General features: G+C 45.8%; 1 protein-coding gene across 1 annotated transcript in view; it reads left to right on the forward strand.

Annotated features, from left to right (window-relative positions):
* The window catches only part of LOC147105253 (uncharacterized), a 30,357-nt gene extending 21,669 nt beyond the window's left edge, over positions 1-8,688 (forward strand). The window contains exons 4-5 of the mRNA XM_086011419.1: positions 3,372-3,492; positions 4,227-8,688. Of these exons, the coding sequence (XP_085867545.1) occupies positions 3,372-3,492; positions 4,227-4,486 (381 nt within the window). The 3' untranslated portion in view covers positions 4,487-8,688. The remainder of the gene's footprint in view (positions 1-3,371; positions 3,493-4,226) is intronic.
* Positions 8,689-24,021: the final 15,333 nt, after the last annotated feature.

Here is a 24,021-nt window from a genome sequence, read left to right on the forward strand (position 1 = left end):
AGCTGGAGGACGGTGGAGAGGTGTTGAAGGATGGAGTGGTCAACCGTGTCAAAGGTTGCAGACAAGTCGAGAAGGACGAGGAGGAATAGCTTATCTTTGTCACAGGCACAAAGTATGTCATTTGTGACTTTGATGAGAGCCGTTTCGGTACTCTGGCAAGGGCGGAAACCTGATTGGAGGGATTCAGACATGGAGTTGCAGGAAAGATGGGCATGGATTTGGGAGGCGACAACACATTCAAGGACTTTGGAGAGGAAAGGGAGGTTGGAGTTGGGACAGTAGTTTACAAGGATGGAGGGGTCAAGGATTTTTTTGAGGAGAGGAGGTGATGATGGCAGATTTGAGGGGGACAGTACCTAAAGGAGAGAGAACCGTTAACGATGTCAGCTAACATGGGAGCCAGAAAAGGAAGTTGGGTGGTCAGCAGTTTGGTGGGAATAGGGTCGAGGGAGCGGGGGGTGAGGGGTGGGAGTGAGTGGAAGGGGTCTCATGGACAAGATGTGCGTGGAGAGGTGATGAGGGGAGATTGGAGAGAAACTGGAGAAAGATGTGAGTTCAGGGGTAGGACCTTAGAGGAAGTTTGGCCCGGTGGGTTAGGGGAAGGAAGGGAAGTGGCAGAGGCAGCTGAACGGATGGTCTCAATCTTAGAGACAAAGAAGTCCATGAGCTCCTCACACTTGTTGTCAGAGGTGAGGGTGGAGGAGACCGGGGAGAGAAGTTTAAGAATACGGTTAACAGTGGAGAATAGAAGCCGGGGTTTATCTTTGCATTCCAGAATGATTCTGGAATAGTCAGCAATTTTGGCAGACAAGTGCAGGACCTGATCATGCTTTAGATAGTCCAGCTAGATCTGGCGATGAATGGCTAAACCAGTTGTCTGCCATATCCATTCAAGTCTGTGTCCCTTGGACTTAAGGGAGCAAAGATGAGGTCCATACCAGGGGGAACGGCCAGGGTGCGAGAGAGTAATTGTTTTAATAGGGACTAGGGCATCAAAGGTGGTGGTGAGGGTGTGGTTGAGCAGATCGGTAGCTGCAGAAATGTCATGGTGAATGGAGGGCCAAAGGCTGGATAGTTGGGATTTCATAAGTGCAGTTGCAAGGGAGTTGGGAGAGTTTTTTTCCAGGGGCGGACACAGAAGGAAGTAGGGTTGGCAGGGCAGTGGGTTGGGGGGGGTGGGTGGGAGTGAGTGGAAGGGATATGTGAGCAATACGAGGAAGTGGTCAGAGATGGCCTTATCTGTGATTAACACGATGGGAGTAGCGAGGCCATGAGAGATGGTAAGGTTGAGGGGTGGCCGTGAATATGGATTGTGGAGTTTACATAGAGGGAGAGATTAAGGGAGGATAGGAGGCTAGTGAACTCGGAGGTGAGCGAGCATGATATGGAGGTTGAAATCACTGAGAATGAGAAGTCATTCGGTGCAGAGGGAGGAAAGCAGTGAAGATATCTCGGTAATAAAATTTTATGGTACTTGGGTGGGCGGTAGAGAACGAGAATTTTAATGAGAGATGAGAGGGGTGGAACAAGGTGAGATGCTCAAAGGAGGAGAAAGTGCCAGAGAAGTAGGGGGACAGACCAAGCTGTGATTTGACGATGAGAGCCACACCTCCACCATGGCAGTCTAAGTGGTGGAAGGTATAGCCAGGTGGGGAGGCTTCATTTAAGAGTAAGGTGTCATCACCCCTCAACCAAGTTTCTGTCAGGGCCATGAAATCGATGTAGTCATCCACGATAAGTTCATGGATGGCAAGGGCCTTGTTCGTAAGTGAATGGACATTCTGGATGGAGATGCGGAGAGGGTCAGTGATGGCTGCCCCACTGCCAGCATCCACAGGGTCAGCGCTGGGGGGGATGGGGAGGAGATTGGCAAGATTTGGCCCCAGTGGGCGGGCTGGGTGGGAAGGTCGATGAGAGAGTAGGATGGGACAGTTGGAGTTGCTGCTCGTAAGGAGGCAGCAACGAGTGCCTCGATGGGCTCTTTGTAGGATGCTAAGAGAGCTACAGAGGGAAGCTGTGGGCTTATCTAAGAGGGAGTCAAGCCTAGTACAGCGGCAGGAGAGTAGGAAGGTCAAAGTGTAATGAAGGATTGGGGTAGGGATTTGGGAAGGCAGAGTATCCGAGAGAGGAGAGATGAAAGGAGGCATGACGACAGGAGAGCGTGGTCAGGGAGGGATAGAGAGAAAAGGGAAAGGGGGAGAAAAAGTGGAAAAGTATTGAATGGCTCAGGTCCAGAGCCCTTCAATTTCAATTTCAATTTTATTTGTCACATAACCAAATACAACAAGTGAAATCCAGTCAGTGAAATGCTTTTTTCTTAACGAGCCGAGCGCACCAATCAGCAAAGGACACTTAGCTGCCTGGTACGCAAGGACGGCAGCCATCTTCATTGGCGCCATCACAATAGGGTCCGCTTTCGCCTTGCTCCGCCTTTCCCGCACTCCTGCCCGGCAATCTTCAGCCGCCGTGGTACCGACGTCCCGGGGCCTGCTTCTCCCTGGCTTTCCTTCCACCTGGTCTGACCTCCGAGCCTCCCGCGGTGTCCGACCTTCCAGGGCCTGCTTTTCCCAACCTCGGTATGCTGGCCGCATTCCCTCCTACCAGTTCGACCTCAGAGCCTCCCGACGAGGAGCTGCCGGCCGCCGTGTTACAGCGGGTCGTCGTGGCCTCCATCGCTGCTTCTGCTGACTCACCGCCGACTCTCTTTCTTTCTAGGGGGACTCTTTTTGCACGGAGTTGAAGTCTCCGAAAGCGGCCACGGTGCCTCTCACCGCCGACTCTTTCTTTCTAGAGGGACTCTTTTTGCCTGTCACGGAGCTGAAGTCTCCGAAAGCGGCCATGGTAACACAGCCTTCATCAGCTCATGCTCTATACCTAGTTGACTCTTATTATATGGCTGTAGGCAACTGAAATATTTCTCAAATTTGATCATGTACACTATTGGGGGCTGTGGTACCAGTGCGCAAGTAACAAAGTGGGTGGCACAATGGGTTAGACACTGGCCTTTCACCTCTGGGACCTGTTGGCCAAGCTTTCTTTAGGATTTCCATTCTTCAATCAGCTTTTCCAGCTGTCTTTACACTTGTCCAAGTGGGGATAAGATGTGATTAAGAGCTGAATATTTGTAACTGTAGAGAGATTGTAATCTTAATTAATTTTCCTCCTACCTACCATATACACCCTGTTAAGTTGTGTAGGTCCACACATGTAATATCATGGCCTATGTAAATATGTAATAGCACATCCACTCAAAATGACTGGGGAACTGAGAGTCAGCAGAACAAACTGGAATGGGATGCATACATTGATCATAGCATGTGAGTTCCATATAAATATTGCACCATTGACATTGATTTTTTTGTGAAATTCAGGTTGAAAGTAATGGGATCAATCAAAGTAAACAGCAAGCAGATGCCTTGGAGCAAGCATTTCATACTCTCCAAAAAAGCTTGGGAAAAATTGAAACCGATCTCAAGAGCACCGTAGAGCAGTGTAAGTATTGCCATCTCCGAGAGTAAAGGAAGTGTTACTGGTCATAAATAATCCAGTGACACTTGTCTCAAAATGTCTTGTTGGCTTAAAAAAAAAAAAATTATTGCTAATTTTCTCTCTTCTGCTAAAGGTACATTCAGGGGTGGTTCTATGGGTCTGTTCTCCCTCCGGTACCTTACCCAGATGCCCATTATTCATATGTGGGCTGTGACTCTGACTATTGATTAGCTATTCACCATAATAGAATTGATAGTCAAGCCCAATCCTTTCTTGAGCCCAACATCTATCCATCCACAGGGGTTGCTGGATAATGATCAGGAGTAGAAATCCTGTGGGTTTTTTTTTCCCCCACCCAACTCAGGTGCTGAAGCCAATTGTAGCAACCCAACCATTGCACTGCCCGAGATCCGCTAACTCCGCACAGATCTAGGGCCTTCTTGGTATGAATGGCTTGGCTCCTCACCGGATATACCCCTTCAGTCATTGGGGGAGCTTCGATCGGTGATTTTTTTTTTTTAAAACAACCTTTGGTAGTCTTTCCATCCTTACCACTAACTTAAAATGGGAATTTTAATTTTAATTGTAATGAAAATTTGTTTAAAAAACATTTTGCATAACATGAAGTAGAATTAATTTTAGAAACTTTAGTAGCAAACGTGAGTTAGCACAGGAGGGGGAGCCACCTGTGTGGCTGAAAATAATTCTTCACAATGTTGCTTCTCTTTTTTAAACAGGTCTTTCAGGAGAAGTAAGAACTTTCTGTGAAACTTCAGAGAACTGTGCTTGGCCACACATTCGGGAAGTTAATTTTCCTCATCGCATATTGAAGGATCCAGCAATTGTGCTGAGCTTGGCTGAAATCAGCTCCGTTGATTCAGTCGGAGTAACAGTAAAAACTGTTGATGTTACGGACTCTGGTTTTAAGATCCAAATTAATAACATTGATAATTATAATCTGTCAACTGTGAGAGTAAACTGGATGGTATGTGCATAGTTTAAGTGGCTTGGAAAATCCGCAAATTGCTTCAGGAATAGAACCCATTTGACTCACTAACTGTTCAAGGAAAAAGTTGAGAAGAAAACCTTGGAACAACCACTGCTTTCAGAGACTGATAATCAATGCAAGATCGTAAGGCTCTGCTTTTCAAAGCTTACTGAGCTAATTCAACACACAAACAATTAACTTGTTTAGTATTGCCATAACTGTTATGACATTCTACCAATGCAAATGGACCAAATGTTGAGATGTTTTTCATCAGAATATTGGAAAAGTGCCACATTTGAGAGGAACAAATGCTCACTTTACAAAATTCCAATTTTAAAACAAGTACACGCAACTCGACAGTACAGAAATAATAGAATAACTGCACCATGCTATGGATTACTTAGGGTAGTTATGTTTGAGTTTACAAACCAATAAATTGTTCCATATATTAATGCAGAGGCCACAGGGTGAGGCCTTCAGTTTGCGTTGAGTGATCTCCAATGTATATTGTTATTCTACTCTTGTTTCTTTGGGAGCTGAAGTAAATTGAAATTATAACACAAATTACAGAAAACTTATCCAGATTTCTTCAGTGTTGATGCTGGAATTTCAGGTTCCGGTGTGGGGGCTCATAAATGAGCACCACTGTAATGGACACATTTTCATAATGAACATAGGAATATTAGGGACAGGCGTTCAGCCCTCGAGCCATTCAATTAGATCATGGCTTATCTGTACCTCAACTCTCTTTACTCGCCTTTGCTCCCTTACCTAACAAAAATCTATTGATCTCAGTCTTGAAAGCTCCAGTTGTCCCAGTGTTCACAGATTTTTAGGGGAACAGAGTTCTAGATTTCTACTACCCTTTTTTTGAAAAAGTGCTTCCTAATTCTGCTCCTGAATGACCTAGCTCTCATTTTAAGATTATGTCCCTCTGTTCTTGTTTCTGCCACCAGAGGAAATAGGGTAGATTCGGAGAAACTATCAAATCCTTTTAACTTTTTAATCACCTCGATCAGATCACCCCTCAATCTTCTATACTCAAGAGAATACAAGCCAAGTTTATGCAACCTGTCCTCATAATTTAACCCACTAAGCCTTAGCATCATTCTGGTGAAACTGCGCAGCAAACCCCTCCAAGGCCAGTACATCGTTCCTGAGGTGCAGTGAACAAAATTGAATGCAGCCCTACAGATGGGGCCTGACCAAGGCTCTATACAACTGAAGCATACCTTCCTCCCCTTTGTACTCCAGTCCACTTGAGATAGAGGCCAAAACTCCATTAGTGTTTTTGATGCTTTTTGTACCTGTCTACTAGCTTTTAATGATTTGTGAATTTGGACCCCCAAATCTCTTTCCTCATGTAAAGTTCCTAGTTTCTCACCATTTAGAAAATACTGTGATTTATCTTTCTTGCATGCAAAGTGATCTCACACTTGCCCACATTGAACTCGTTTTGCCCACTTACTTAATCTGTCTGTCCCTTTGCAACTTCCTGCTCCCACCTGCACTACTTACTGTCCCTCCTTTCTTAGCATCATCTGCAAACTTGGATATACATCTCTCTCTTCCTTCATCCAAGTCATTATAAATATGGTAAAAACTTGAGGCCCCAGAACACATCCTGGGAACACCACTTGTCACATTCTGCAAATCAGAGTCTATACCCTTTATCCCCACTCTCTGTCTCCTACCGCCCACCCAATTTCCAACCCAAGTCAAAAGGCTACTTCCATTGTTGTGTGCTCTTATTTTTGTTAATGTAGATAGTTTCTTCAATCAATTCTGAACTATTCTACACTTTTTAAAAATTAAATTATGAGCAATATTTGTTTTGGCAACTTCATTTATTGATCTATATGATCAATACTTCTAGATGATGTATAATTTTGATTGGTTGGTGTAATACTATGATAATCACATGTCTGTGATTCTGTCCCATCAGTTGCCTGTTGACCAGCTCTGACTGGCCATGACATACTTTGTGTAGTAGTACATATATTATAATTATCTATAACATTGTCTATTAACTTGATCCCCTTCAGGATAATGGACGTAAAACAAATGGAGAAAAATTTGTGACTATACTTTATTATTTTCTACATACATCTAGAATATGTCGCAAGTAATATTAATTCTCTGGTTCTGTATGCACACAATTAATTTGCCTACCTATTGAAGCATCCAAATCAGTCTCTGTTTAAAATTCAAAAAGGAATTTAAATAGCTCAGGCCTGTAGATAAGGTGTATTTACACGTAACCTGGAAATCCTTTCACAATGTTACATGCTAATGTGAACTAGCTTTTCCTCCTGTGTTTTCTGGATGTTACTTTTATACACATATAATAGAAAGTATGCAAATAGACATCGTCCAAGCTGACTAAGTTGTATTTCTGGGTGTGAAGTTAAATGCAGTGCTAAAGGAAAAGATACAGGAACAGCAGAGTCAGAAAGAGCAATTCTTTCTCACAGGGCTCAACTGTGCCAAAAAAAAACTAGCATAAGTTCCATTGTTTAGAAGAGAAACATTTATTAAAAAATCCATCCTATGCATCAACCGTTCACCTGTAGTGACCAAACTATTCGGCTCTAAACATTTTATACTCTATACAAAGTTGGTTTACTCCCCTAAACTGTGTCCTTTAGATTGAAGAATACTGCTCACTGAAATATATATTCAATGTTTAATATAAATTATAACTTGAGGTATCAGTATCTTAAAAGTTGTACGATAGATTTCCAATGTCTGTTTTATACATCAAGGTAGGACAAACAATTAAGCAACTGATAAGTAGCATAGAATTACATAGAAATTGCACCATTTGTTTAGATTAATTGGCATATTGGTTAATTATGACCATACAGTTTACATTCTTAAATAACATGGAGATGAAAGAATTACAGAATGTCAAATGTAGACCATTACACTAAACACAAAATGTATAGAATATTTAAGATTATCTCCTCTTCCGTGCCTAACGGCACATGAGGCAACCCATTTCTTTCACTGCTGTCCTATCCAGCAGATCATGCTCTAGATCGTTTCCATAACAAAGACCACTTTTTATTTGGACAGGTCATTACCCAGAGGGGACTGGCTAAATACAATGGGAGTCATCAATCCAATCCAATTGAATGTGAGTACCCCGCTGGGTACCCAGTACTCTGACTGGAACTCTCGTCTCCGCTCACCAGGGCTAAGATTATTTTACAACCATAAAATATCAAGGAAAACTTGTTTTAGTTTACCAAACGGTTCATCAAATACAAATGGGTTGCCTTCACTTGCCTACTTTTAGTTTTAAGTGGAAGAAGCACATCATTTTTCCATAATTGAAATCAACTTGAAGGTGCACGTGCTGCCCTCCTTGGAAAGATTATAGCACTGCCTATGTTTTGAGATATCTGTGAGAGGGAGGCAGGTGAGAAAAATCTGCCAAATAGCCTGGTGCTACAAGGCTTCTAAAAGTAAGTGCTGCAGATTTGATTAAAAATGCTGCAATATCCTATCCAAAGATAAGTGTGTGCTGCTGTGCACAGTTAGATTGAGTACAGGAAACTTTGGATTATCTGGAGGTTAACTGTCCGGAATGCTTGAGCCACCGGCAAAAATCAGGAGCCGTTTCGTTAGGTTTTTTTCTTTTCGTTGCTTTTTTCTCAACAGTCAAGCTCTGCAAGGTCTCGCTGAAGCTGTTACTAAGCTACAGAGACGCTTGCAAGGTACGGCCAACTGTTTAGAAGCTGTTGCTAAGCAACAGGGTTTGTTGCCAGATACAGAGCTCAAAATCTCCGTATGTTTCAACATTAACGCTGGTTTGTCCGACAGTTTTGAGGGAACGGCAACAGCTCGGTCCCGTCGGTGCCGGATAGCACAAAGTTTCCTGTACATGGTTTTTATGTATTATAGTGTTGCTCTTGGGTGTAACAGTATTGGGTAGAAAGCCTGAGTATTGCATCTTTGCTTGTTAATTTGTAGGACGGGTCTGCATTCGGGTGTAGAAAAATGTTTTAACTCTAATGTTGAGATGTGTATCTTAGATCCAGTTTCTAAATGATATATTGTTTGCAGCTTTTCTGTATGTTTTAAAATTGGTAATAACTATTTGAAAGTAATGAGGGGGGAGGGGGGTATGAACTGGATAATGAAATAATGTCCGTGGTTCCAATTTATTTTCAATAAAACCAAACTACCATTGGTGATTTCATGAATATATTATCCATTCTATATTAAATTCAATATGCGGGGCTCCTCTTGCATTGAAAACTCATGAAATACCTATCTCCTCTGTATCTTGGTGCCAGTTAAGAAAGGTAAGTGCCAATTGTTTATGCTTTGAGGCAGCAAGTCTAATTGCTAGCATCTGTGTGACAGAGAGACAATGGCAATGGGCTGGATTTTCCTGTTTCCCACCCGCACGGTGCGGGGGGACTCTGGAGACAGCGGTAAACCCCAAAGTTTTTAACTCCACAGAGGAAGCACACTCGCTCCCAGCCCACAAGGATCGCTTCCACCCGCACCCCCCCCCCCCCCCCCCGAGACAACTTTAATTTCCCCCCCCCCGCCCCACACACACTTCCGACCCACCCATTCTTTCCTGTGTCAATTCCGGCCAATGTCTTTCCCCATTCTAATTTGATTTATTTTAATTTTAAAAAACACACATTGAACTTCAAAAGCAAACAAAGCCTCTTTGAGTGAAACAGTTCAGAAGAGGGGAGGGGAGAAGCGAACAGCTTGAGGGTGAGTGGTACTCTGGCTCTTGAAGCCTACCCTTGAGGCAACAAGTGGGAATGGTGAGAAGTAGATGGTGATTTGGTGAGGGAAAGTTGAGTAAGGAGAAGGTATAGGGATTGAGTGGGTAGATAGAGGTTGAAGTTGGGGCAGTGTTGAGAGTGAGGGTGTGGTAGGAAGAGGACAAGATAGTGGGAAGGGAGATTAAGGATGGGACGAGAAGGGAGTTTCTTTAAGGGAGTTCTTTAAGGGCAGTATTATCTCTTCAAGCTTCAGCCTAAATGTAGCCCCTTGCCATTGGCAGCTCCTTTCCCGGACACGCCGCATCCTACCACATACTGGCGTAGAAATTGAATCTTGTTCCTGGTTTTTTTTTGAGCAATAATTAAGATTGGGGAGACCAATTTGAGGCTGTGATCTCTTGTGCTTCCAAGTAAGTAAGGTGCCTGAAATACCACGGAAGATCGACTAGCATGTAGACTTCAAATCCTAGGTTTACTAGTTGTAAATTCGACAGTAACCAATTTAAAATGAATGGGTTACCATTGGTATTATGATTGGGAGGGATGGGTTCGAACTATCCTTGAAGCAAAGGGAGAAAAGAGTTCCGTACAAGTAGTAGAGGAATGGTTAAATAGTAGTGTAGTTCAAAAGAAGGTTAAAGCGATATGCATGTTAGCTCTAGTACAACAAGTGGATAATGACAAGGAGGAAATAGAGAAATTAAAAAAGGAAATAGCAAAACTCAAGACTGAGGTAAGTAAGAGAGAAGCAGTAGTGAATAGGTTAAAGGAAAAGTATCAGTATGATGCAAATGTAGAGATGAGAAGAACGAGAGAGGGGCTGCAAAGAAACAGTATTTGGAGTAAAAACAGAAAATGCTGGAGACACTCCAGCAGGTCAGGCAGCATTTGTGAAGAGAGACAGAGTTAACGTTTCAGGTCGATGACCTTTCGTCAGAACTGGAAAAAAGCAGGAAATGGAACAGATATTTAGCAAGTGTAGGGGCTGGGAAATGGGGGAGGGATGAAAGAACAAAAGGGAAGGTCTGTGATAGGATAGAAGGCGGAAGAGGTTAAGAGACATTGAGAGATATTCAAGGCAAAAGGAGATGGTAATGGGACAGGTTAAGAAACAAAGGATGGCTCTAGATGAAGTGTAAATTGCGCTGGCAGAATGAAAGACAGCTGCCATGTGGGGGAGAAGAAAAAAAGACAGACAAAGCAATTATGTAGAGTAATGGGCCACAGCAAGGGTAACCATTTAAAGCAATAACAGCCATTGTGCAAGAAAGTAATGTGCATCCGTCGGTATTGGCTGACCGGTTATGGCTAACGTACAATACGGCCATGGGAAGCGCCTTAGACAAAGACGATCTTCAGGGCGAGCCACTGAATCACTGGCTCCAGACATTGGTCAGTCAGTCCCTCCCATCCATCCATCCATGGAAAGATGTCTGACTTTGACCCTGAAGGTACTAAGGACGAGACTAGGATCCTAAGGAAAATAACCCTAATATTTGAAGCAAATAGGGATTGCTCAGAAAACAAGCCCAAGGACAAGGTGTGTGAGGTCAAAGGGTCAAGAAAGGGATCTGAGTTTAAGACGTGGCAACAGGAAGGAAAGGGAAAGTCAGTCCCTAATTCCGCCCCTAAGAAAGATTATATCTGTTATAACTGTGAGGGGAAGGGACATTTCGCCAAAGAATGTAGGAAACCAAGGAAATATGAACAGCGGGGACCCGATCCGTGCAAAGGAGAGGATGAACTCGAGGAGCTTTTGCGGGAATGGAAAGAATGGAGTTCCAGTAGGAAGCAGGGAGAAATGAATGTGGGAACTAACACGAATTCCGATTGACGGGGCCGCGCCCAGCCTCAATGTATGTCCGCCAGAATATGACCAGTATGATAGACCATGGGTGAAGGTGGAAGGAAGGAAAGGAAAATATTTAGTGGATGCGGGGTGTTCCAAATCCCTCCAAATCACCATGGAGGAGCGGGGAAACATACATATTAGGAGGATGTACGGGCAATACAAAGCCTGGGACAGTATCTAAACCCCTAGAAGTAAAGTTAGGGAATCTCAAAACAAAATGGATGTGTGTCCTACTTAATTGGGAACAAGCAGGAGATGGCATATTGGGATCAGACTGGATGTTGGCAAATAGCGTGATAGCGGACCTATATAACAACGGTTTATGGGATGGAGTGGATAAAACTGATGAAGTATTGGTTATCCCACCCCAACATGGTGAAGCATGGGTCCTAACTTCAATGGGGCCTTACGATCTGGAGACTCTGAAGAGTCGAACCCCCGAGAACTATAGGCGGATGGTGGAAGAGAATAGGGAGGTCTTTGCCACACATAAGCATGGTTGTGGACGGGTAACAGGAGTGCCGGTCAGGATACAAGGAGAACCTATGTGCCAAACTCAGAAACAGTACACGTGCCCCAGAGAGGCAGAAAAGGACTTGGAAAAGGCAGTGATATCTCTAGTGGAACAGGGAGTCTTGAGACCCTTAGCCACGCACGTGAACTCACCTATTTGGCTGGTTAAGAAACCGAATGAGTCATGGCAAATGACAATAGATTACCGGGTCCTGAACAAAGCAATTCCAGCTTGTGCACCCACGGTAGCAGCTGTGGGAGATCTAATAGGGAACATACCCCAGTCAGCCCAGGTGTTCTCAGTGTTGGAGATTTCCAACGGATTCTGGTCAATCCCTGTCCATCCGGAAGACCAGTATAAGTTTGCCTTTACATTTAAAGGACAATACACATGGACCTGTCTTCCCTAAGGATTCCACAACAGTCCCTCCATCTTCCACCAGTGCATGGCAAATTGTCTGAAGGGATTCAGTCGCCCAGATTGACTGATACAGTATGTGGATGATTTGCTTTTGCTCTCTGAGAATGAGAAAGAACATGGGAAGTTATTGGAATTACTCCGAACAGCGGGTTTTAAGGTTAACCCAAGGAAGGTGCAGATAGGGCAGAAGGAGGTTCCGTTTTTGGGACTAACAATTAGACCCGGAGAGAGAGCAATAGACGAGGCAAAAAGGAAAGCTGTGCAAGAGCTTCCTCGCCCTGGATCTGTGACCGCACTCCGACCATTCCTGGGACTAACAGGGTTTTGTAGGGAATTCATCGAGGGATACGCAGCCATGGTAGCGCCACTGTTAGCATTGCTATGGAAAGAGGTAGAGTGGAAATGGACTGACGCATGCCAGAAGGCATTTATTTAGTTAAAGGAGGACTTGCAAACAGACTCCGCATTAGGAGCAGCACATCCGGACAAGGACTTCTCTGTGGAGGTAGCCACTACAGACACTAGTTTGAATGCAATTCTCATGCAAGAAACACACAAGCACCACAGACCACTAGCCTACGCTTCAAGAGGCCTAACCAAAGTAGAGAAGGTGTACTCAGTCTGTGAGCGACACCTGTTGGCAACTTTCTGGGCTGTTAAGCATTTTGGGATGTTCGCAAATTTCAAATCCAACACACTCTTGACCCACCACCCATCCATTCGACTATCGATAGACGGACGGTTTAAGGAAGGTACGGTGTCGAGCGCTAGGATTGCTAGGTGGACGCTTTTGTTACAAGGAGAAAACTTAAGGGTACAAAGGGTGGAAGACCCTAAGTTAGCTGGTAACCTTATTTACCAAGGGGAATCTCATATGTGTACGGTAGAAGGAGTTTGGGAAGCTGACGGATCCTTTAAGGCTGGTATACACCCAGAAGGGAGAGACACTTACGTAGACGGAACTAGGGGCAATGCCACTCTCGGCCCGATGGCCTTGCCCCAGGGCACCACCCGGAAGGTTGTACTCCAGTTAATCACGGGCACGTGCGAGACAAATTGCACGGGGACGGTATGGGTCAACACTTATGAGGACCCAGAGAGGAAGAGGATATGTGTAAAATATTAAGGAGGTAGTGGAACTAGACTGCCAGTAATATGGTTTGTTAAGGCTGAGGAGAATAAGGCTGGGAGGCACTGTCAGGTGGGAAACCCCTGGGAGAATGAAAAGGGGAAGAAACCGACCCAGTCGAGAAGTGGAGATTCCGGCAAGGACGCCAACTTATGCCGGGAAAATTTCTGGGAAATGGATGAGGGAATTTATGGGTGTGTGCACGGCTGTGCACAACACAATGTCGGAACATATACAGGGCAATGCGGCATAACTAATGTCAGTGATCCTTATCCGTGGTACATAAGTGGGACTGGATGTTATGGTAGAGTGGGGTGTGTCGATACCTACCATGTGCGGGGATGCAGTGATGCATGCAATAGAGTTGAAGGTTCGCTGAAAATCTCCTTTGAATAAGACACTGGAAAAGCAACAGGAAACCCAGATAGTTTATGCCACCCACACCTAAGAATAGTTTAGTTGTTATCCCTACTCATATGATTCTGTACCATGATGTCCATCACGAGGTAGTACCGGTAATGTTGAATTTAACTGACATGGGGTTGCCAAATTGGTGTAAACCGAAGACTACTCTCCTGTTTAGGGGGTTGTTGCAACAAATTATGGACGATTTTTGGGCTAGGAACAGTTATGGATATCATCATGAGGATCACATTTACCAAAGTTCAGAGAGGAATGAATCTGAAACTTGTGGCAGGAGAAGAAAGCGTAATTTGATAAATGATGCAGCGACCGTTTTTAATATGGGGACTTCACTTGTAAATAGTTTAGATTTAGCATCTTTGGATAAAGAGATTAAGGATACTAAGGCACCACTTAAGAAAATTCTGCAGGAAACAAATACTAATCAGGACCAGGAACTAGGCGAAGACCAAATTATGACGATACATCTACAAGGTGTAGTCACACAATTGGAAAAACATGCAAAAACGATAACTTTATTGATTAAGGAGGATACAAACGCTTTTGATCAAGTGGCACAAAATGATGTGTGCGTAATGTATGGATCCTGGTTGGTAAAACACGCACGAGATAACTTGAGATTGATTGAAGAAGGGACGATTCCCACTTGGTTGGGGGCAAACAGCTCAATGCTTTGGTTAAGTATCACAGTAATATCACCATGTGCGAATTAAGGGATTTAACACAAGTTTATCCGGTGAGACATGTGTAAAACAGGATCAAATTTGACTATATGGGATTGGTATTATACTTTCCCGTAATTCCAAAGGGAGGAAAACCTATCCCAGTCTATTGATTAGAAAATGTTGGAATTATGCGAGGGGACATGCACGTAAAATACGATCAACACCACACTTACCTGGTGAATATTATCGGGACCCTGGTGGGATGTAAGAAGCCTGGACAAATGATTGTATATCCCTACAAGAGCCAACAACATGACCATTCACTATGTGGGCTCAATAAAACTAAGGGAACAATTAATTGTACGATGGATGTATTCGGAGTGGAGTTTTTCCACATCACGATAGTGTATCGAGGGAAGGGTGAGTATTGTGTAACCACTGGTGAGACACACTCCTAATATGGGACTAACACCACATGTCAGATTAAACAACTAAGTTTTTATTTTACCCCAACAAAACCAGTCAGAATAGGAAAGCAAGAGTTAGTGAACGTATACCAACACAAAGAGGTCACGGGAATGAATGTAATAGACGGAATTAAGTCTGAACTACATAAGTCTGTTACTAGATTTGGTTATGACATCTCACCTTTACCGGAGTACCTAACCAAACTAAGGACAGAAATTGAACGATCCAGGAAACAGTATTATCAGTTACAACAACACAATCGGGAAACTCGGCAAAAGATTAACAACATAAAAACCACTAATTCATGGTGGAGTCTGGGTGTGAATGTTGAAATCCACCCCTGGATCAGGACAATATCTCCTGCCTTAGCAGTCATACAATTGATCATTGTTGTGTATTTGCCTATTCAATCTTGTAATCGTTGTAAAAGGTGAAAAGTTAAACGCATGCTCCAAATGTTAAAGAACAGAAACTGTTGTAATCGACCCCAGCGGAAGGAGGCTTTATTGCGCCGTATATGTATGGTTACGTGGTCAGGTTTGGGAGGCTGTAGTTCCCAATTGTTGGAATGATTGTGGCTATTGATAATCATTCACTGACGGTTGTGGGCCTCACGTATGAAGCACTTGAATCAACAAGTTTCTCCAGGCGCTTGAGGGGGAAGATGTAGAATCGATCTACATCAAAGTGAATAATAGTATAATAGGAGCTGAAAGTTCGTTAAAACTGAACTCAGAAATTGACCGAGCCTGCTGTGGGCAATTAAAGAAAAGGCCCTCTGAGAACCTTTTAAAACATGAACTTGAAGGTCCCAGCTGCAAGATCGCAGCTAACAAGGTTTGGGATTCAGTGGGCTGTATATTCAACCTTGGGAGGCATGTCTGGCTAACAAGATAACAACCGGCCGTTTTAACACAAAAAGGAAAGCTCACAGACATCAGAAGCAATGAAATGCATCAGTAAACGAAACCGCCTATCAAAGGGGCTGCGGACATGTCTGCAAGAGTTTCGATAAGGAGCTAGCAAAGTGCGAAACCACAGGAAATGTCTGGTATCGGGCAAGAAGGTGTATTCAGGGGCTAGCCCCTATGGTCGACAGGAAGGAACTGAAGGAGAGCAACTCGAGTGGTTGGGCTCGAAGTCTCGTGGAGCAGAGGCCTGATCGGCTTCCTGACGGCAATCGGTTGCGATCTGATCAACCCCAGCGTGATTGTCAATAGCCCAGTGAGTATATCCCCTGCCACTTAATCCAAGTAATGCAATTAGGCTTTAGAAAGTAAAACATTGTCATTGTTAGCGGATAAAGTGGTGAATAAACACCGTTGTATGGATCTTGTTGCTGTCGACTCAGTTTGTATTTTGTAACTTGAGAGTCACGAGTCAAAGTATTCAGACAGATGTTTGGCTTACAAGTGTATCCTATCTACAGGATGCACTGCAACAACTCACCAAGGTTATTTCAGCAGCGTCTCCAAAACCCGTGACCTCCAACACCGAGAATCATAGAATGGTTACAGTGTAGGAATTTGGGTTGACCTCAGCAGGTATTGAATGAATGCCTACTAAATAATCGAGTTCGACTTCAGGAGAACAATAAATAAGTTCTTTAATGCAGGAAGCAGAGGAAATGCAGCAGGTAAGTGAGATGGTTGCAGGAGAGCCGTAGAGTAGGTCTTTCCCCAGCGGGGACGCCACGAGGACTGAGCTCGCAGTCCTGTGGATAGCGTGATGACGTCATCACGCGTGGCTGTGTTTTCCCGCGCTTCGGGCATCACATGACCGCGTCGTGATGTCAGCGCGTTCGCCCGCGCTTGGGGCGGTCACGTGACCCGCGCCGATACATTGACGCGTCTACCCGGCACTGAGGCTGGCCGTTGCGGCCGAAGTCGCGGGAGCGGGAGAGGCACCCGGCACTGTGGCTGGTCGTTGCGACCGTCGAGGGAGCGGACGGCCGAACTAGGCCGGCGGCCGACGCGTTTAGGTACATCACGTGATACATGACGTGACGTCAGCGCGCTAGGGCGCATCTTAAAGGGGCAACGGCCCAAACAGGTAAGTTAAAGGGGCAACGGCCCAAACAGGTAAGTAATATACATACAGTTGGGTTAAAGTGAATTATGTACATTATATATGTAAGGGACACTCGGTAGTACCACCACAACAGCACAGAAGGAGGCCATTCGGCTCCTCGAGCCTGTGCCGGCTCTCTGCAAGAGCACTTCAGCTAATCCCACTCCCCCACCCTTTCCCCATAGCCCTGCAATTTTTTTTCCTTCAGGTACTTATCCAATTCCCTTTTGAAAGCCACGATTGAATCTGCCTCCACCACCCTCTCAGGCAGTGCATTCCAGATCCTAACCACTCGCTGCGTAAAAAAGTTTTTCCTCATGTCGCCTTTTTTTTTTGCCAATCATCTTAAATCTGTGTCCTCTGGTTCTTGATCCTTCCGCCAATGGGAACAGTTTCTCTATCTACTCTATCTTGACCCCTCATGATTTTGAATACCTCTATCAATTCTCCTCTCAACCTTCTCTGCTCTAAAGAGAACAACCCCAGCTTCTCCAGTCTATCCACATAACTGAAGTCCCTCATCCTTGGAATCATTCTTGTAAATCTTTTCTGCACCTGCTCTAAGGCCTTCACATCCTTCCTGAAGTGGGGTGCCCAGAATTGGACACAATACTCCAGTTGAGGCCAAACCAGTGTTTTATAAAAGTTCATCATAACTTCCTTGCTTTTGTACTCTATGCCTCTATTTATGAAGCCCAGGATCCGTATGCTTTTTTAACCCTTTTCTCAACCTGCCCTGCCACCTTCAACGATTTGTGCACATATACCCCCCAAGTCTCTCTGTTCATGCACCCCCTTTAGGATTGTACCCTTTAGTTTATATTGCCTCTCCTCATTCTTCCAACCAAAATGTATCATTTCGCACTTGTCTGCGTTAAATTTCATCTGCCACGTGTCTGCCCATTTCACCAGCCTGTCTATGTCTTCTTGAAGTCTATCACTATCCTCCTCACTGTTCACTATACTTCCAAGTTTTGTGTCATCTGCAAATTTTGAAATTGTGCCCTGAACTCCCAAGTCCAAGTCATTAATATATATCAAGAAAAGCAGTGGTCCTGGTACCGACCTAGAAGGACAAGGGCAGCAGGTGCATGGGAATGCCATCAGCTCCAAATCCCCTCCCAAGTCACATACCATCCTGACTTGGACGTACACTGCCGTTCCTTCATTGGCACTGAGTCAAGATCCTGGAAGTACCTACCCAACAGCATTGTGGGAGCTCCCTCCCCACACAGAGTGCAGCGGTTCAAGAAAAAGGCTCACCACCACCTTCAAGGGCAAGCAGGGATGGCCAATAAATGCCGACCTTGCCAGTGATGCCCACGTCCTAATGATGCCCACATCCTGAGAATTAATATTAAAGAAACACTGATAGGCACACCCAAGGAAAAGGTGAGAAAAAGGGAAAAATTGAAAACCCAAAAAGCCAACAGATCGCATTTAAATGAAAGCAGCAAATATGACTCTCTGCTCCTAACTCCCCAGAGCACATTGGGAAAATCCTGCCCCACCAGCCACCATCCCTTGCCCAATTCACAGCCAGTTAGCTTCGTGACAGCTAGTTTGTGAGTGAGTTTTGCCTAAAATGGTGGCGACATTGCTTATTTTGTTATGAAAATAGAGATACATCTCATTCGTAAACCGTATTTTGTTCTTTCATGTATTCTATGTAAAATAAGCTAGTTTGGTGGCTTTGCAATCAAGTTTATTTCACTAGACTGCTTTTCAGTCCACCTTCTTCAAAGAAAGGAAAACACAGGTAGCAGCACGTGCAAGATCGTACACAAAAAGGCAGTTTGTGTTATCCCCGGGTCTCACTATTGTTTAACTCCATACAGCAGTAAAGGTGTAGTCCTAATCATAAGGAACATGTATCCAGGGCACACAAAATGCAGTCTGTGTTATCCCCGGGTCACTCTATTGTTTAACGGCAGTAAAGATGTAGTCCTAATCATAAGGAACACGAGGGGCTGGATTTTCATTCAGGTGCTGGTTGGTGTCGTGTAATCCGCATTTCGTGTTAGCCACACAAATCTAATTCGATGTGGGAGATTGATGCTATTTTAACTTAATTGCCCAATTGAGTTCCAGCGTGTGGGAACCCATGGCCCAATGAGTTTTTCCAGTCTGAAAGTCGCCTCCAATGATGTCATCATTGCTGCTGCATTTAAGGTCTGCAAGAAGCCTTGCTTCTTCTGCAAACTGCCAACCTTTTGGCATTTGCTGATACACTGAGCTGGAAGCAGAATGGCCAGAGAAAGACCGAGGTCTGCACCCCATTTTGACGACTTTGCCCTGCAGGCTTTAGTGGCGGGAGCAAGAGCTCATAAGGAGGTGCTCTTCCTTTCATCAGGGAGGAAGAAGCCTCCCCAGCAGACAAAGGCTGCGTGGCTGCAAGTGGCAGAGGAGGTCAACTCCTTATCGGCTACCCGCAGAACCTGGATACAGTGCAGGAAGAGATTTCATGACCTTCAGCACACTGGAAAAGTGAGTATGAATTTCCCATCACTCTCAATCTGATCCTCATTGCCTTTCCTCACCAGCACTCAGCTTTAGCAATCTCTTCCTCCACATCCCACTTGACACTGACATCCATGCACCCTTACCCATTCCCTCTCTCTATGGTCACATTCACCTAACTATTCGACTATGCAGCCCTCACACTCCCCATCACTCTGATGCTATGACAACAACTGACAACACACAGGGAGGGCCCTTGGACTTGCCACCTCACTCCATCTTTGTCTCCTAAGCATCTATGCTATGGATTCTCTACACTCACTCCTTCATTCTCACTCAACCTCCACTTGTCTCCCTCATTGCAGGAAAAGAGAGCTCACAATAAAAGAGAACAAGCGAGGACAGGAGGAGGGCCACCATCAGTAGCCCACCTCACCCCCTGGGAGGAGGCGGTCCTGGAGTGGAGGATGATGCGCAAGTGGGGGACGGACAGATGGGTGCATCACACCAAGCTGGTGACAGAATCGTTTTCCATCTCTCTCATTGACATTGCATGAGTCGCTGATAATGTTTCGGAAGCTCTAACAGATGGACCAATGATCATATGCAATGTGCATCTAACCTTGGCATCATCACATTTCTGACTCTTTCCTTTACTCCCCCACAGGTCCATCGCAAGCACCCGTCCCCACTAGCCAGGAGGAACAGGCTGAGCCTCCAGACTCCTCAGAGGAAGCTGCAACCTCTGAGGGCGCAGCGTCAGCAGAATTAAGCGCACCCAGCACCAGCGCAGACACTCACACCTCGGTGGGACCTTTGGGATATAGAGTAGTGTTGTCACCTGATGTATTACAGCTCACAAGTGAGTATCAGCAGATTGTGGAGACAGCGACAGCAGTGGAGAGTCCTAGTCGGAGGGTGCAGGACTCTGCCAGCTCAGCTCAGCTGCATGTCGACCCTCTGCCTCTGAGTCCATCCACAGTATCAGCGGTGATGGCACTCCAGGAAAAGATGCAGGAGTCTCTGGCAGGTTTTGTCTCCAGGGTCGCTGCAAGTGTGGAGCGAATGGAGGAGTCCCTCGCTAACATGAGCAGAGCCTTTGTGGAGTCATTGGCGCATGAACACATCACCACGGAAAGGGTGGCTGCAGTAGACGAGAGGATGGCTTATGGCCATGGAGGAGCTAAATCACCAGAGTGTTGAAAACATGGTGAGTGTTCAGAATAGACTGACATCTCTGGAGGAGCGATGGTCAGCTATTGAACAAAGAAACCAGACCTTCATGGCAGGCCCTCTGAGTAGGACTGCCAGTGCAGGTACGGGTCCCCATGGCCCCCCTGATGTGCAGCAAGGTGCTCTCAAGCCATTTGCAAGCGCTGAGGAGGACGTGACCCATGAGAGTGAAGTTGGTGGCAGACATCAAGGAAGTGGGGCTCCTCTCCAAGCACTCACACTTCCATGCCACTACAGAGCCCTCAGTCAGAGCCCCACCAGAGTCCACAACCAACTGAGATCGGCATCTCAACCCCTGCACAGCCGCCCGAGCAGCAGACTGTTGACGAGCCATCACCGGTTCGCCACCCCAGAGGACGCCCGCCAAAGGTGTCGAGACAGGAGCAGCAAGAAACTGAGCAAGGGGCCTCCACATCTGCTGAAACCACAGGGGAAGCACTATGTAGGAGCACGTGTAAGAGAAAGATACTGCACAAATAGTCACAAGTGTAGTCACTTGGGTGAAATTTGATGTTTTATGTGTAAAAGCCATCATATGAATCATGTACATAAAAACATCTGATGGCTACTGCTGTAGTTGTGGCATATGTCATTTCGCGAATGGGACTTCCACATTGAGGGCTTAGGATTACTTGCAATTGTCAGTATGGTGGTCAACTTGCTAGGAATCAGCTGGTTCATGGCCATTGTCGATGCTCAGGTAAGAAGATGCGAGGCAAAAGTGCTTGAGTGGCTAGGCTAAGCAAATCTGGCCAAGATGAGTGCGTTCCTTGCATCCCGGGCAGCTATGTTCTCGTGTACTGCTGCCGCTGGTTGATGGGCCTCTGCAGGATGTTCGTTTTCGCTCTCCTCCTCCTCCTGCTCCACATCTGCGGAGGATATGTGAGGAGCCTCTTGATCCTCAGGAATCTGCAAGCCACGACACTGTGCCATGTTGTGAAGTGCACAGCAAACCACGACGATTCTGGAGACCCTGGCTGCTGAGTACTGCAGGGCTCCACCTGATCTATCCAGGCATCTGAAGCGCATCTTCAGCAAACCGATGGTTTGCTTGATTATGGCTCTGGTGGACATGTGGCTGGAGTTGTAGCTCTCCTCAATGGCGTCATTAGCCACGTCCTCAGGGGATAGCCCTTGTCTCCAAGTAGCCATCCGTTAAGTTGGTCTGGTGGACTGGTGCAGTATGAAGGAGTCATGGCAACTGCCAGGGTACTTGGCACAAACATGCAAAATTTCCTTTTTGTGGTCACACACCAGCTGAATGTTAAGGGAGTGGAAGCCCTTGCGATTGACAGAAATACCTGGATTGAGATGGGGTGCCTTAAGGGCCACGTGTGCACTCAACGACGCCCTGCACCCTTGGAAAGCCTGCCAGATGAGCCAATCCAACCGCACACGCCGTGACACTTGCTCGATCCTTGGTGAAATGGATGTGAGGGCATCGGTTACCTGCGTAATGCAAGTGTGTGCGGCCGCCTGGGAGATGCCGCTGATGTCTGCTGCTGATCCCTGGAATGAGCCTGAGGCAAAAAAGTTGAATGCGGTGGTGACTTTGATGGCCACTGGTAAGGGTTGTCCACCTGGTCCTCTGGCCTGCAGGTCTTGTTGCAGCATTGCGCAGATGTCACCCACTACCTCTCGCGAAAGTCGGAGCCGCCTTTGGCACTGCTGCTCAGACATGTTGAGATAGCTGACCCTGTGTCTGTACATCCTGTTTGGGGGGTATCTCATGCGCCAATGGGCTTCCATGCACTGGCACCTTCTGGCCTGTGCAGCTTCAGGTGGGTGAGCAGCAGCTTGGCGCGCCTGTTGTTGCTGCTGCTGCTGGTGGGGCTGCTGCTGTTGTTGCTGCTGTTGTTCGGCCTCATCTAATATCCAGAAGGGAAGGAAAAAAGTGGCTCCCATGCTTTTGGTAGATGCCTCAGTTGAGGAAGCGCTCAGTCAAGGTGGCGAGAGGGGTTTCCCAGGAGGTCACACTGGAGATGGGTGTCAGGCTCCAAACTTCCACAGCTGTGGTTATGCCTTCTAAAAGTTTCCCCAGACCTGAGACTACAAAGTCCTGCCACCTGCAAATGATGGCTGATCAAATCTCCTCTTTAATGGTTGACCTGCAGCTGATGGTCAGCAATCCAATTGTGCTCCCGCCAGGTTTCACCGTCGTGTTTCAGAACAGGCATGTTTCACGTGGGAAAAGGGTTAAAATTGCAATGGCCATTCAAAATGGCATTATAGAGGCAATTTAGTGCTTGTTAAGGGCCTTAACGGCCTATCCCGCCTCCAAGAGGCGGGACGGAGACGGGACCATAAGACACGAATTTTTGAAAATTTCGTGGAGGCGGGATCGGGCCCAGCCGCCAGTTTTTGCAATTTTAACCACCCACCGCCTCCAATCCCGCCTCTACGGCCCAATGAAAATCCTGCCCGAGGTCTGCTTAAGAGATTGCTGGTGACGTATAGCCCAAGAGACTATCTACTGTAGACCTGTGAAGTTTGTAAGAGACAGAAATCTGTCTTGCTTTGGGCATTACTTGGATCAAGGCTAGATTTTAGAATACTGTCTAAATATTCTCTTATCAATTTTAACTCCAACACACTTCCTTCCCCTCCCATTGAGAGGAGATTCTTGTATTTGCCATTGCTACATGTATTCCTTCAGATAGAGTTTTTACATATCACCACCAGTAGAGGGTGCAGTAGTCCTTCTAAATATCGTCTGAGCTGCGTCATTGCTACTTGTACATTTATTGTAACTACTTACAGTAGTGATGAACTTGCATCCTGTAAGAGTTTTATTAGCTCAATCTTAAGTTGAATATGAAGCATTATTCAATGGCATTTCAATATTATCTATAATATTGTGGATGTTAACATTTACAGATTAACTTACACTGGGGTTTGGTTATACATTCTAAATTGTTCTCCTTTTCCTACCAATTTCCTCCCCAAAATCTCACTGAAGTGATGGAGTGAAGGACGCATACTCACCCGTACACCCCAAGGATTGAGCTCCTTATTCCAACCAGCCTGCCATAGAAAATTGATGCAAACTTTAGGAATTAGATGCCACCGTCCCCCTCCCCAACCCTTAATGTACTCTTAATGTAAAACCATTACGCCACCAGTTGGATGCAGACTGCCAGAGAATGGATACGTGACTCAGGAAGTCAAAGCAATAGCTTAAAATGTAGCCTGAAAGTAAATTTATTAAAAGTAGCACTCCAGTGACAGCGTGTTGCTGCAATAACTATGCCACAGAGTGGTAGCGTGTGGGTAGTGCCTGTGACAGTCCCCACACAGTGAGCGCCCAATTAGAATTCCACAGTCAGTGAGACATGCCAAAGGAGGTTGGGCTCTTTCTCAGAGGGAAGGAGGGAAAATGGGAGGGTGTGCTAATTTATATTGGCCCAGAAATTCGGGTCGGGGGCTTCCTGCGGGTGCAAGCCCCCGGCCTGCACTTACCTAGCGCGCCGGCCATTGAGCTGTGGGCCCACGTGGGATTCCGATCCTGGGCCTCCTCCAACTGCCGGCGCGCAGTGCTTGCGTATCCCAGGGG

The sequence above is a fragment of the Somniosus microcephalus genome, chromosome 18 (assembly GCF_052327205.1).
Source record: "Somniosus microcephalus isolate GS21.2 chromosome 18, FLI_Smic_1.0, whole genome shotgun sequence".
In the NCBI taxonomy this organism is placed as follows: Eukaryota; Metazoa; Chordata; class Chondrichthyes; order Squaliformes; family Somniosidae; genus Somniosus; species Somniosus microcephalus.